Raw genomic sequence first — 17,085 nt, 5'->3', positions numbered from 1 at the left:
CGCATACTTTGGCGAAATCAACGTAGGCTTATGGTGAATGTTTAAAATGTATTACGCTGCCAGCAATATTGCTATTTATTTAAAAATATAGAATAAGTATATTGGCAGGACAAGGGAACACAAACAATTGAGTAAACGGGTTACCTTCTGGGTGTGGATGCTGTAAGAATGTACGATTTTCGAGTGTGGAGAAATATGCGATAAACACACGTGATATACGAGTATAATATTATATTATTTTTAATATTTACGTCTTTATAAATGTGCAATAAAATTTGTCACGTAAACGAAATAATAGCCTGAATGTCATTATACCAATGACATTAATATGGACGAAGCATTTAGAAAATAAAATGACACTCACTTTGTGTCGGGTCTGCCGGATGGCGAAATTCATATTTTAATATCGGTATCCTACGCTCAAATGAACATTCTGCTTGCAAGCGGTCTGGCGACACCAATGGGTCTGCCCATACAAAATTTCTGACTGTCAGGTTTCGACTCCACCGTTATTATTGTGTTACAAAATGCCAATGTGCCTAGTTAAAAATTGTAAAAAAATCTACTAAACACTCCAAGAAAGATGGGATATCACTTTTCATGTGTTGGTATTATTTATTATTTATAAAATGCCATTTTAAGATATTGATGAATGTTTATTCAATGCAATTGAATGACAGGAACCATTGGACAGTCAGTCGCCTGTGATTCGCTGGGCTCACTTGCGTCTAATCTCCGAGAAGTCGTAAGTAACCGAGAATCTGTTTCTAACGCAATGAGTCATGACACTAATACGCCATTACAATAAAGGTTATATTACTATAAATTCTCGAAGCTTGTATCGCATAATGGAAACGGATACGTCATATGGTCACGTGACATCTACCTATACATCTGTGAATGACTTTCATGCACAATTTCTCGTGCGCGCCGGGTATGAAGTGAGTTGTCCATTTAATATGTCATTGCATTATACAGACCAAAATAATATGTGTAATAAATAATAATAATAAAATTGTTTGTTTTAATGACATCTGTAATAATATATAATATATTGCCTAAATACAATTTAATGAAGTGCATTAGGGGTATTTCTAATATTTCTTGAAGTACTATTATACTGGCCTGCGAAGTAAAAAGATAAGTTTTTATGTTTTTGGTTTTAGTAAAATTTTCCATTTCGAGCGCTGTCAGTGAATTGAAGAATGAAAGCCTTGTTTGGTAAATTGGAGAGAACATCCTTGTTTGTCGATTTTGATTATAGTATTTTTTTAGTTGGTACCAGTTAAAAAAAATACCGTATAAGCGTACGAAACCAGTCATGATCACTATTTAATTATGTGGGTTTAGTATGTAAGTTATATTTTAACATATTATGGAATTGCCACGGTTGGTTTGTGTTTAATATTTATGGATAAGTAAGTACCTTTCTACCGTAAAGTTTATTATTTTAGGGACAAATTATTATACAGGTACAAAACTCCCCAAATTAAACCAATCATTATACTTCCTAGTAATTTTTACAGAGGATTTTGGACTTATCCTTAAGCACATCGTAACTTAAATTCTTAGTATTGATTCATTTACCATTTATAAATTTTAACTAATGCCAAGAAAAAATCTATGTAACTATTCATTAGTGTTGAGTAGTTCAGTACTTGTATGGTTTAATAAGCATACCTACTATTAATAGGTAAGCTATGTACATTTTAAAATAAATTTTAACGCATACTTTACATCTGTCCAAGATTAATGTAAGTCATACAGGAAAGCAAAACCTTCAAAGCCTGAAAACTAGTGAGAATAAGCACATGTCGCAAGAATCGTACCGTACCTGTCGGTGTACATTTTTTGATAGTACAAAACTACAGGTGAGGTTTTCTCAAACAAGACGTGCTCGGTCCGAGTCAACGCGCGGGCGCGGGGCGGTGCGATGCATCGCAACTCAAATATATTATTATTTATGTGTAACAAATTTGTGTCTGAAAATATTATGTCCGTAAACAATGCGCGGGCTCGATCGTACATGCGGTGGGCTCTCTACTTCTATTGACCATGCGGATACAGTTGATGTCTGCACTGAATGCGCGGGCACCGGCGCGGGTAACGAGCGAGTAGCGGGTATCTCAAATCAGTATGAGCTTGCCGCGGGCGTTTGGTGTATGTGTGGTATTCACACGTCGTCATTGTCCGCACCTGCCAACGCTGTACCCGCGCCCGCTTATTGACTCTGGCCATTCAACACTGTCGTTTTCTGTGAGTGAAGTATCTGTACATACGCCAATATGTAGAATTTAGTAAAACTCATATCTTGTGAAGGTAGGTACGAAAGGAAAAACAAGAAGACCAAAATTAATACTTTGTATGAAAGCCAAAAGAAGCTTTAGTTTTGGACCACTTAGCCGGCTCTCACATCGAAACTCGCCCGTCTGCCGCACAGCCATAAATCAAACCTTCTAGGAACGTCGCTCTGATGTTGCATACTATGAAGACCGCGCACGTCTACCTAGCGATAGCGAAACGGTGACCGGTGAGCCAGTATAGGAATGACCAATTCGTAGGTGTGCGTATGCATTCTGGCGTCTTCAGCCCGAGACGCATGCGATTTGTTGCTAGCAGCACTAGATGTAATTTTTCTAACTAAACAGTCGCATTCGACCAATGTGCGGAGCTCCATTTGGCAAAGTGTGTTTTGTGAATAACGAAGACGTCACATCGACTTATTCGACACATTGCAGACGGAAGAGTTTTGATGTGCGAGCCGGCTTAGAAACAACATCGACTTAAATATTCATTATTATTATCTCCATTTTCACTCGTACACGTATATTATTAATTTTGCAACATATGTATTTAATATGTTTTGTTTAATTATCCCACGAGTTAAAAAATATGCAAACAATATTATTCAGTGTGATGTCACGACTGATGTGATATCCATAAGCTATTCGAATAATTAATTCATTATAGGTATTCCCATTAATTTCATCACCAAATTTTCAAACGCAAAACAATAATCATAATATTCATAATAATTATATTATTATGTAGTGTAATGTTTAATGTATATCTACAACGCAAACACAAAGTGCCAAAAATATAATATAACATTGACTCTTGCATACTACGAAGCAAATTAAATTTTGAATGTGTACAATTGTACATTCTCCTCCAGTGGTTCGTGTGATAATACGCCGATCTTCCTAAAGCCGTATGTGTCAAAATCAGCTGTTTATAAAAATAGTAGGGGCCAGCGGCGGGTGGTGACGACGTACCCAACCCACGATCATGAGGTGGATCGTAATTCGCAGTCAATTCCTTAGCTGCGTTGTTGCTATTTTCATATATGCAATGTGGACGTACGTCTCCTACTTGTTGGCTGTCAAAGAGGCCCGATACGAAAACGGTGTGTCTATCTATCCTCGTGGTCTGATAAATACGCTATTGGGCTTTTTGATCCGGGATTCTGCTTAATTTCACAATCTGTTCCCTGGATTGAAAATGCTTGTTTGTTTTTTATATTATAACTAACATATATTTAGCAAATTTTAAATATGAATATCAAAATCTATAAGTATAGGTTATAAACGTTTTACTATAATAATCAACAAATAGAACTTATAGATTTCCTTATATTTCAAAATTGTGCGGGAAAGTAGATAGACATGATGAACATCTTTTTTTTTCTTTTGTTATGTAGGTACAATAATTTAATAATATATACCTACTTAATTCATTTTATTACATTTCAGATTTCGTCCGCCTCGGTGACATTTTTGAGGCGGACGAAACCGGTTCAGATTTATTAAATAATAAAAGTGGAATAAGTGCTAAAAAAAAATGCGTTTTATTAAATTAATCAATAAAAACTGTCAAAAGGAAGATATGCATATACCTATGAAATTTTATTGTGAGCACAGTGATGCATCCTGTCCGGTGTTGCCGATAATAATATGTAATATTGGATTGAAAGATCACAAAGTTGTGTTTATTTTAAAGATGTTAATAACATTAGCACCGCGTTGAATGCTACTAATGTATTAATATATAAAATTGCTGATTTTTACACATTTTTGTTAATCTACTGAATTTTGAATATATCATCTGGCAACACTGGTTACCCACAGAAGGTAGGTTTGTACAAGTCGCAGGCACGTTTCAGAAAAACAATACAAAACTCAATAATAATAATTGAAAGTCAGTACAATACCTACATATGCACTTATTTTATTTGTAGTGAATTGTTATAGGCGTATAAATTCAACAATCGCATACTTATTCGTATTAAAAAAAAAACATTTTCAATCAATGGTTTATCACGTAGCCGCGTAGCTTTAAAATGAAATAGTTCACATATTTCAAGTCGAGCTTTTATTACCAATATAATAATAATATTGTAAAGAAAAAATGCGAACAATACTAAGGCCTCCACGTGACACGTTTTGACTCGCGCATATTCCAGGTACGTGTGACCTCATTGAGCCGTCCACATATACTCACGCTGTGACGACTGTCGCGCGCGGTCGAGGTACAGATGACCTCATTGAGGTGTCCACATGCACTCGCGGCGAGGTACGCACCATATGGACATGGCCTTACTAAAGACAGCGTAAGTTAAGACGGTCGGCCCTTAAAACCCAAGTATAACAAAGCGTTCCGACTGCCTTCAATATTGAATACACGTTACATTTATGTAGGTATACAGCTATTGAAATTATTTAAAATATAGTGTTTAAATGTATCCCATATTTTTCCACACTGGACATACGTATCTTTTTATTATACTACACCCAGTTCCCATTAAGTTTGTATTCGTGAGGTAAATACAGAAAAAAAGATTAGATTTAGTAGAAGAAAAATCATAATTTATCACGCATTATATCGAGCATTAACACATTCCGTTCTATCACGATCAAATTACCTTAATGCTAATTGACAAATTGCTAATGGTTTTTTTATCATTTTTTACTGGAATCTCTAGATGCAACAGTCTATTTGTTAACCCGTTCGGTGCCTCTGCTATGACGTGAACGTGTACAGAACAATGATTCACTTTGCGAGCTGCCTAAAAACTTTTTTGCACTGTTTCAACTTTAAACGCCTCGTATCAAATTTCTTGTGACTGCAAATTAGCAGCTGATTCTATGTCAAACACAATAATATTATATTATGCCTGCAAAGTGCAAGTCATATTAAATTCAGTAGTTACTTCCCTCCATATCTACATATCATTATTTTCGACAAGAGAAAAATCCACTAAAAATATACTAAATAAATAAAGCATTACACTTACTAAACGTATACATGTTGCCAAATAAATTTAATGTCATATTACGCATAGATATTATATAATAATATGTCATGCTACTTCTTTTATACACACAGTAGGTATATTGTAGGTCCTGAATGAAAATAAGTGTACTATATTATATTATTTTGTTAACACTACAGCAGATCACGAGACCCAATGATAGCAGTGTCGTGAAACAGTACCTCATGTAATTAATTAGTAATGAAGCGAAACAAAAGCAAACCCCCAGACTTTGAGAAAATCACATAATTGTATTGTGACCTCATCGGGGATTGAACCCGGTACTTTACCGAGATTATCATTTTTTTATATATACCTATCATGGTCGATCCTATAAAGATCATAATATGGCCCTCAACCTATGTTTTTTTTACGAGAAATAGATGTTAGCCACTTGCTCAACTTATTACGTCCACACTCTGGGTTCAAACACATCCGGGATGGAGCCTGGGACCCTTAACAAAAGCCAACGCGGTAACCTCACGCCGCTCGGCCATCGTGGTAATCCTAATTACGGCGATAATAATAATAAAATATGTAATAAATAATTATGCGTTGGTGATGTTTGTTTACATGTTTTCTAATAGGTACATAGGTATGAGTTTGATGGAAGAATGTTATATTCTTGAATATTATGAATTGTTTGTTGAACAAAAAAATAGTTGAATAATATGTATAGGTAATGGTTATTAGGTTTCCAAGGAATGCACCTTTTGCATTTATCACTGTAGTAATAATTATATCGTACCTACTGTATTTTCGGGAAATACTATTGATTGCTAATAGCGAAACCGGTTCTATGGATTAGTGAATAATACAATGCGAATAGGTACATACATACATAATTTAAAAAAAGAATGAGCTTTCTTGGAAGGTTTGCACTCTGATAGTTAAATCAAAAATATAAAAGCTATTTATAACAAAAAGCCCTATGACAATTCAATAATAAAACAATTCTAATAGGTAATAGTAAAATCAGTTATTTGAGGCTATTTTATATTATGCATCCTTCTGGTTGTCTAAAATCTAAATGGTACACACCTACATTACACACATACTTCAACAAAGTTTATGACTGAGCACAATAATTATTACTATAAAGTATGTAGTAAAAAAAAATGAATATAAAAGATGTCTATAAAATGTGACGCCTTTTAATTTCTTTAAAATAATATTCTCCGCTCTGTGATTTCTTATAATAAAATTCCTGCATTAAGTTTGCACTCAAAGTGATTGTGCAGATAACTGATTCTAGATAATATTTTAGAGGTGCATACACCTTTGTAAGTGTTTTAAATAAGCAATAACGCAGTGGTAATCTGCCTTTATATGGGAGGCCTGGTTGATTTCCGGCGGTGCACGCTGGGTATTAACCTGTGCTGAGGATACTTCCGGTTCCGTTCCACGAGGCGCTTCGACTTGTTCTTGTCATCGAAGCGAAAATGTCTGGGAATTATTAAAGCTCAGGACGATCGGATGAAAAATTGCTTCTAGTTCAGTTGTACGGAACTAAATCTTAATTATTAAAGATACTGTATGAAAGAAACGTGTGCATTTGTATACGTGTATTCCTTTATTTATTGTAAACTAGGTTACATATACCTATTAAGTTAGCATTTTTCCTGCCAGATTAAGTAATAATAAGTAATAACAATAATAGGCATTTAGCTTGCGAAATTCGCATCTAGAGAACCTATAATGTTAAATCTAGTGTTTTTTAATACAATAACAAAATTTATTATCTGTTCATCAGAATAAATGATGAATTTGGTGAAATATAAAGTAGCAACCACGGAATAGATTACCAAGATATAATGTGAAAACCAGTCGCCATGGACGCAACTATAATGCATAATAATTCGCTTTATTACTTTAAGACGGTCAGGTCATAAAACGCAAGAAAGAAAAGGAGTGTCCTTACTTCAATGCATTGTGTCATAATATTCTTTAACACGTTTATTCCATACTTCTCCACATTCGAGATTTGAATCTTGTTACAGCCTCACCCGTGAGGTAACCCATTATTTTTGCGTTCCCTCGTAGAAAGAAACGGATCTTTCATGTTTCTCCAAAGTGCGGCACTATTAACATAATTTAAATTAATGCAAATATTAGTTACGATTACAGGCCCAATAATTCGTAATATTTAAAGGTGTCGTTAGTTTCTCTTGTTGTAGTTTTAATTCAACATATTCGACGCAATTTCCTTGTAGCCATTGAGCTTGTTTTTATCGTATTTTTTTATACTTTATAGTAAAGTCTTTGCCACTAATATAAAGTAATGAGTAACCTAGTTAAAATAGGATTAGTACTAATTTAAAATACCTATTTTTTCGTATAAAGTAGATATTTAATAAGAATTGTGTAAGCAAACATAATATTATTGGTACAAAAAACGTATTGTAGTACATTGACTAAGTAATAGGCATGAAAAATAGACACGCTACGATAAGTGTTTCCATAATAAAATGCCGCAGGTAATAAATAATCTGTAATAAAGTAGGTACTCGGTTAAGATCATGCGCACGCGAGTCAGTAGTTGGCAGTTACTGGTCTAGCCGATGACGATGCAGGAAGAGAAGTAAAACGTACAATACACTCAGTATAATACTAACATTATTAATAAGTAGGTACAGCCAAAGCTGCCAGAATTATAAATTATATTATTATTACCTACACTGAACAACTGAGAGTGTTGCTTTACCGTGAAAATTTATTTTATTCTGGTAATTAGACTCGTCAGATTCTGTGATGTATAGTGATAATAGTGTGTGCCAAAAATGACTTGAGCCACGCGGTTTTCTATGTGTTGGCTGAGCTGGGGCAAGGCGACCGATTTCGCGGATTTTTTAAACATGTGTTTTTACAGTGTTGCCATATTTTTTTCAACTCATCATAAATATTACTAAATCTCAACTTATAGTATAATTACTTAACTAGGATAATACAAATTTAATATTCGTATATTGTACGTGAAATAGCAATGGGTCGCAAATGTCTTTGAGCGAATGAAAAAAAATGTAGTCACACAGTGGTGTGGAATTATTGGTGAACTCATTGAGTCCGGCGGGTGTACGTAGCAGTGAAGAATTCGGGAACAAGAATAGTATATGGAGCTACGAGAGGCCTTTGTCCAGTAGTGCTGAAATTATAGTATGGTGTTCGCTTTGTACCTAATAATAATTAATGTTAGTCTAACTTAATTTTAAACCAAACATCTTCTAGGAAGGTTTTGCTTTTTTGCTAGTAATAAATGGGTAGTTATAACGTTTAATACTTGTGAAAGTATAATGACTAATGAGTTTTCTAATTAGAGACAAGTATCATATTACTATACATACATAATTAGTTATTTTTACCTGTAGGTAACAAGTATATACAAAAATCAAGAGATTAAACTGGGTGGCGTGCCGATTTAAGTCATTATTAAAGATATACCTATCTGAAAATAGGTAACTATTTCAAATTAATTCATAATAATTTTAGTAAAACGCTAAGTCTAATCAACAGTGTAAATAATGTAAATTAACCCTGGAAGATTACAAATACTTAATGAATATTGTTGTCGAATATTGAATGGCTCGGAGGGTGATAAAAATGTAATAAGCACAAAACAATAAAGCGCTGAGAATTATTAAATATCAACTCTCTGAATATAATTGAATTGTATAGGTCGTGTGTCATTCAGGATTTACAATAAATTTATTTGTATTCGGCATTATCTGTCTGCTGTATTGTGTTCCTCCGGTCCAAAATTTTATCAACATTATTCGTGTCTAGATAACAGTGGCGAAGGGTGACTTTTGGAAAGAGGTAGGCTGTGGAGTAACCAAGCTTGTCAGATATATTTACGGGAAATAAAAAGATACTACCTACTAAGATACTAGATATTACTACTGATGAATAGGTACACTAAATCGATGAAATTTCAAAATCTCAATTAGTTTGATATAATTAGTTTATAAATAAGCAATTAGATTGAATTATGTATTTTCCTATAAACATAACATACGCTCAAAGTATATTATCTATCATCTTTGAAAATATCCGTTGTTTTGTATAATATGATCCATAACAATTTATAATTTAACCCGTAAAACTAGACGTTTTAAAATACTTATATATTTAAAAGACAGACTTAGGTATAAATAACTGATAAATAAAAATCGCGAGATAAATTATTTTATATTTTTAACAACAATCAATATTTTATATGTGATTGAATCCCATAGAAATTAATTTTTAAATTATCTTCTTATTAATTATTTTGAATAAATGTGCGGATGTAAGCGCTAACTAAAAAGCCTATGATTTCGGAATAAAAAGCCAGACAGAGACTGGCGTCAGTGGCGTCATGTGACTAAAAACGCATACAAACCACATCTTAAATTCCCATCGAATATTTCATAACATAGTTGAATCCACGCGGCAGTAGTTATGGTTCTAAACCATACTAATTTATAAAATAAAGCTATGTACTTCTGAATTTTGACGATAGATGATTATCAATTATCTTGGATTTTTCAGTGTATTTTTTTTTTTAATTTAAATTATTTGCTTGAAGATCTATTTTTCTTAGTAGGTAGGCTTTAAATAATCGCCTACTATGGAGCCTTCGCCACTGCTAGATAACATGATAAATAATTTAATTTTTGAAAACGTTATAGGTACCTACCGACTTGGTAAAATTCGCCGGTTAAAATTCTACAATGGCACCATAGGAGATTTGTGACAGTATTAAATACTGCTGAATGCAGAACTATTCTAACTCACATTATTTGATTTTGTTAGAGGGGAGTTATTTGAAACAACCTACTTCAAATATTTATTATTTATATAAATAAATATATTCATCATTTTTTAGTAGAACTATTGATAAAAAAATGTGTCAATTTGTTTATATAACTAATACGTAACTTAGGTATTTAAATAACTAAGTATGTATGCTGTTTCAAAGAACACATCTGTAAAATATGTAAGTACTTACCTATAAAATTATAAAAAAAACTTATAAAATATTAAACAATGCCTATTTATATGCTAGCACAAAACTAATACAATTGCGAATGACTTTTGACGTGCGTCTGTAGAGTGATTCCAGTCTGATAATTAAAATGATTGTAAACGTGAAAACGGACCTAAAAAGGTTTGGTGTGTATAAAATAAATATACTATAGATAGGCAGTATAAAATAGCCAGTAGGTAAAATAATGATTTAATATAATGCTATATTGTGTAATGGAAATGGTATAATCAAAAGTTTCGAACAATAGTGCGCGCCATTTATAATTGGCGAATTTTGATTCTGCACACCTCATATTAGCCTAAAGCGGCCGAGTTGGTTTTTGCACTATTCCGCCTACGTTCTTGTTGAACAGCTGGTAATTATTTGATTCCACGAGAGGCCATGAAAAATAGTTTACAATTCAGTGACATACCGAAAAGGAGGACTAAATAATAAGAGGAAGTACGAATAGCCGTTGTAAATCTGAAACATTGATAAAATAAAACAGACGCGCTGTGGAGCCTATGTATGAAATTTAAGCAAAAACAGGACATCTGGCCAACAAATTAACTACAAGTGACTTTGATTTGCAGAGAACTTCACAATATTGCTAAGACATATTATTATATTTGCCGATTTGCAGGGCGTGTAAAATGTGTCATAAGCAGACAATAATAACCTACACTTAGGCATCAATAATTAGTTGAAAAATCCCTAAAAAATCATATAAAACCGTTTATAACTGCACTAGAAATGATAACTTACTGTTTGTATGATAATATTTTGTGAAGTTTTACCGACTTACTTTTGCAAAATAATTTCAAATGTCATAATAGAAATAACGTAGGCGTAGAAGACGCCTTCTATATAATTATAGTCTAATTCTTCGTATTATATTATAATAAGACGATTGTAAAACTACCGAAGTATTAAATCAATTAATATAAAAGAAATCCAAAAATTGCAAACAGCATAACGTGCCATGTATAGGATATGTTGGGTACAATGCAGACGATATAAAGATTATCGAAATATCTATCGACTAAAAGCCCAACATCTCGATCAATTGATAATATTGATAACGTAGAATTGGTGCATGGACTGTCGTAAATAAATTCCTACAACGAAATAATATGCCAGATTCCACGATGTTAGTATTGGCTGGAAAATTAACAGAAACCAGTAGGATTAACGAATTAATTAAATTAAAGCGGAAAGCAAACAGTGTAAGACAGAGAAGAATGATTAATTATTAATATATTAAATGTGGATATGTTAAATATTTTATTATTACTCCCACTAGTTGAGAAATATGTGGTGGCACTGTATTTATCTACGTCTAAAATGATAATAAAAACACGTTGCTGAAAGGATTCAATGACCTGAAAATAAAATAGTGAGAAGAAATAGTTGTCACCTGTACTCATCGATTGGATATTCGTTCCACTCTTCTTTACATACAGATTACCGGGGTGGGGTCTTAAATCAAGTACCTGTACGAAGAATTATTTTTATACAACACAAATTACCTATTATGTTTTTTAATCGAACTTATTTGACGCTACATATTTTAATATTGTTCTATCCTTACTGTATCTGGCAGAGTGATTAGATAATTTAATATTCTACTAACTACAAATAATACATATGTTCAATGTTAGCGCCGTGCGATTGTGATCAGTGTGATCACGGGCTTGAATCACGATGGCCATATAAAATACATACGTTGGCTGTTTGTCGAATAGAACAACCAAACTTTCTATAGCTAGTCATATTACATTCAACCCTCAGAGTAATAATATAATTCAACCCCTTTAACAGTGCGTCAGGCAGGTAACTTACTAGATTACTAGAAGATGATTATTTTGTTCTACTAATTCTAAGCCATTCATTCAAACCCTATATAATAGAGAGTAAAAAGTGTTGACATTAATAAAAGTATTCATGATTCCAAAACCATGTAAGGAAAACACATTCACGAAGTTGGCACCCTGGAAAATAAAATATTACTTTATTCGTATTCTATATAATAGTATATTGTATTGAGAGCAATGTAAATAATTATTTTACTTAAGTAGCTATTCTACAACCAAAATGTCACTGCAGGGTTTTGATAGCGTAGGTACGCAAAGATCGACGTTAGGTGCCTAAGTACGTGAAATAGGGCAGCGATTTTTAGTTACACAAATTGACTACACTAAAACAGGGCGGGTTACATATATTTTTAATGTTACGCTATGTGCAGTCAATCATTCAGTGACTGCATAATATTAAATATAAAGGAACGACTCTCGACAATATGTTTGAGCCGTATTCTGCATTTTTTTGGATATAGATATTGTTCGGCGAAGACCGGATAACCTAGTAAGAGATATTGGTGGTTTTGGGTAACCTCCAAGGAAGGCGAAGCAGAGGAAGAGCGTCGGCGCGTAGGAGCGACTAAATGAAGGTGACCAATTTGCCTGAGAGATGCAGAGGATCAATAGGGGTGAAAAGTTATCGTGGTTCAAAAGATGAAATAATTTCAAGGTAGTCACAATCCCCAACCACGAGGGAACGACCATGAGGAAGTGAAAGCATAGTTTTAATTTTAAAATATAGCATAGTACCATTTTAAACATGTTTCTTCTAATTCCTAAAAAGACGTTATCTTCTACGTAGATTAGATAACGGAATTCCTTTCTTAATAAATCTTTATACATAAATTGGTGTTAACATTAACTTATTAATCGGTTTTCGAATGTATTTCCAATTCAGGTAATGCTGGTTTTGCTAACGACGAACACAGCTGAAAAACGAAACGTGGCGTCAGTTAGCGCTAAAAAATATTACACGACGATTGAAACAAATTATCTAGTAATGTTAAATACACTAAAAATGTAACGTCTTGTATGTCATACATTCTAGATTTTAAGCGCCATTAACATTGAATTAGGTACCTACCAAAATATAATATGATAGCACTGTGGCTAGCATTTAATGATTATTAAAAATGCATTATTTACGTTAGGTAATAATTATTGTGTACCAACTTCATTCATAGTAATATTATATCGATCATTGATCAAAACTCCGCAGTACGGGGAGGCGGTGTCCATAGGGGCACTTTTCCAAATAAAATTTCATAAATTCAAGGTACCTACATGATCATAATAATATTTATAACAGCTTGTTGAAATAATATGTATCGAGGGTAACCAGTGACGTCCCAAGACAAAATGCCGCCCCTAACCAGTGCCAAAATGCCGCCCCATTTTTTTTGTACCTACCGTATTTTTTATCATCTTTTCATGACACGAATATCTAAGAAATGTGTTATATGGATACATTACTAACAAGACCTATACCACTAAATCTAATTTAAATACCATCTCTACTTCAATAGACAAAAAACATCGTGAGTCCACGGTTTCAGATACATTTTAAAATACACTTAACAACTTCCAAAGCTCGCGAGTGACTGGCAAAAATATTTGGATTTTTTTTAAAATTAGGGTATGTAAGTATGTAGGTACCTACCTATAATTCAAATGTAATTCGCAAATCTGTGCATGTGCGCAAGGACGTGACGTCCAAGGACAACGGAAGTAAACTAAACATTGCGAGCCCGACAAAAAATTACAGTCCTATTAAACCTTTTTAGTAATTATGAATACACTTTGTTTCCAACCAGTGAGCTGATTTTTTTAATGAAAGATATTTCCGTTATAACTAAGTTTAGCTAGCTATTTCTATATATACCTAATGATTCTCCTCGATTTTCTGCCCTTCGGGTAACTGCCGCCCCCAGGCGACGCTCAATCTGCCTACCCCCACGGGACGTCACTGCTACCTACCTATTCGAAAACTTTAGTATTTTTTATGATATAAGTACGATTAGGTATAAGGGAAAGGTAATTTTTCAGTTATAGTAGATATTTTAAAATACTGATCTGATTACTAGTATTATTTTTTATAAAATATTTATAATATTTTTTTAGATACCTACATGTAAAAAAAATATGTTTACATATGTATCAATAATAAAATTTGTCTTTATAGAGTAAAAATCTATTCTGTAGCTGGTCAATAATAATACAATAAATAAAATAGGTAATGAAAACGGTATATTATAATTATCAACTTAACCTAAGTTTTATTTAGATCGTAGGTACATAAAGTTCGTTGAATATTGCATGCGACCGTTGCTGACGTGTTTGTTGGTCCATAAAATTATTGTGCACGGTTCGCTTAAAAACTTAAAATAAGCCAACTGGTATAAAATGCATTTGATATTACATTAATAATCATATTATGAATATACGAAAGCCGTGTTACAATATACAGAAGATTATAAGAAACCAGCCAACCAATCACTTTAAAATAAATTACCTCTTATAGTGTCTACGATTTTGCTACCTACATCAACTGAATATCAAACGTAGCTTGAATTAATTACCTACACGATTATATCAGTTTTCATTACCATTCCACCTACGGCGCGATTCACGTGACCCCTACGTCTACGACACGGTCTCTACAACCGTAGAACAGCGATATTTGCATAATGACGACGTAACGAGCTACAAAAAACCTAGAGATAACTTTTAACATTTTAATTAGATGAGATAAGTCAGATAAGTGTAATCATTCATTAATAAAATAATGAATTAAATTTTGAATATAGTCCGAGCGCATGAAACAAGGCTGCCTGATAGCTGATAACGTGGACCGTGTTCGGTGAAAAATATTCTTTAAAAATTGGCCGAATGGAGATTTTTATATTGTAACGGTATCAGTTACTGATTTGTAAAATTGGACTCATAAACGTAGAATTCACGTGTTTATTTTTGTTTTGTTGTACAATTATTATTGAAAAAACTGTAGGTAAAGTCAGTAAAACATTATTTAAGAAAAAACTTATATAAATATAATATATTTTATAAAAAATAGCTTACCTCCAACATCCATTCTGCTACAATTTTTCTCATATGCGGAGTAATTTCATTCTGCACTGTTCCAAAGTAACTAGTAAGCGGGGAATGTCTTTCTTCAGCTCGGAGTAAGTTCTCCAAAACTCTGTCTTGCAGAAAGGCTGGATCGGGTAAAGCCTGTCTGCTGGGTCGTTCTCTGGGTGCAGCCGGCCTGACTGGTGCAGTGGGGTTTTCTGGCGCTTCATCAGGGCTGTTGGTAGAAACTGATCCGCCCACCGTTTCACGGCAGAGTAGGTCCATCGCTGACCGGTCAGTGGTATGTAAAACTTGGAGACACGCTGATCGGCGCAGTAATTCAATATATCTGCTGATCGGTTCTCTCGATTATTATCACAATTTTTGACCGAAAATATGTATTTAATTATTTACTTATTCACACTTTTAATAATAACTCAAAAAGAATCGTTTATTAATAGTCATTTAAATTATATTTAAAAAATGCACTTTTGGAACGGATGACACAGTAAAAAGTTTTTGTTTATATTTTTATACAATTCTTTTTCACTTGAGTTTTTTTTTTCAGACGTTCCCAATTCAGTAAATCACGTTATAACTTTATAAAGCGTTGGATAATTGTTGACAATAAAAATAAGTACTACTTTTAAATGAAATACAGCTTATATGTTATTATTAAATAAAACACTTAGAAATATACAAGTCGTCGTTTACGAAAATAAAAACACAAATAAAACTTATAAATTAGGTAGAAAAAGGTTGTGGATTCGTTGTTTGTAGTGGTGATTGCTTGTTTCTTGGTTGATAATAGTATGATTTGGTTTTCGAAATAGAATTAGTTTTGTAATATTAATAGCAATATTACTTTTATGTTTCAATAATAAGCGTGTTCGTCCCCCCGTTTGAGTACGGCAGCGCGAACGGCCTGCCAAAATGTACTACGAACTACCAACAGTCACAGTAGTGTGTCCAACGATACGCTCGTAGAGACCTTTCTTGTTCAACTGCGTTTACAGTCAAAACAGCTGCTTTACCAAGGTTGCCAGACTGGTAAATAATGTCGCGCGTTAATATAATATTCAACATTTTTTTTTTTAAATATTCACAATAATATGCATTTAAAAAAAATAATACTATTATGATCATCACGTACCTACTTTATTTTATGAATATGTTTAATAATTCCGCGTATGGCGTGAATATTTTGAAAAGTCTAAAAACATCAATTCTCAATTCAAACAAATAAATATATTATTCACGCCATATATAGGTACACGGAATTAATAAATATTCTTCATACAGTTTTTAATTATTTTATTATATAGTTACCATCATGGCCCCCACAAAGGGGGGGCTGACAGGGCTCTAGCCTGGGGGCCCGGGCTCAGGAAGGGGCCGGCGTGACGAGTCGACCAGATAAGTGATATAAACACACATGACGAATAAAATTCTCTCTAATAGTAAAAAAAAAGCCGCCTGCGGCGCTATTTTTCTTCTATAATGTTATTATTTAAAATTACGTGGTTCTACAATACAATTTTTAATTTCATATCATTACTCGACAACTCCATAATTCAAATAGATTTATTAAAATATACACATTAACTTTACCGCGTACACGATTTGGAAAACGCTACTGTAGAGCGTCACACTGCCTTTATCTTTAGCGATAGGTAGGGGGGCCCCAAAAATCCTAGCCTGGGGGCCCGCTTCAGAATGTGGGGCCCATGGTTACTATGGTAAACGTCAAATGTAAACATGTAAAAAATATGTAATACATAAAAATAGGTGATTTTAAATAATCTATCAACGATTTTATATAAAGCAATGATTCTGAACCT

General features: G+C 33.3%; 1 protein-coding gene across 1 annotated transcript in view; it reads right to left on the bottom strand.

Moving 5' to 3' along the window:
* Positions 1-16,221, bottom strand: part of LOC147064282 (G1/S-specific cyclin-D2-like) — a 178,776-nt gene extending 162,555 nt beyond the window's left edge. The window contains exon 1 of the mRNA XM_085958650.1: positions 15,254-16,221. Within this exon, the coding sequence (XP_085814776.1) occupies positions 15,254-15,529 (276 nt within the window). The 5' untranslated portion in view covers positions 15,530-16,221. The remainder of the gene's footprint in view (positions 1-15,253) is intronic.
* Positions 16,222-17,085: the final 864 nt, after the last annotated feature.

The sequence above is a fragment of the Rhyacophila brunnea genome, unplaced genomic scaffold (assembly GCF_057557595.1).
Source record: "Rhyacophila brunnea isolate RB1 unplaced genomic scaffold, BYU_Rbru_1.0 scaffold_8, whole genome shotgun sequence".
NCBI classification, from domain to species: Eukaryota; Metazoa; Arthropoda; class Insecta; order Trichoptera; family Rhyacophilidae; genus Rhyacophila; species Rhyacophila brunnea.
Note: the sequence above shows the minus strand (reverse complement) of the source record. Positions and strands in the feature narration are given on the sequence as shown.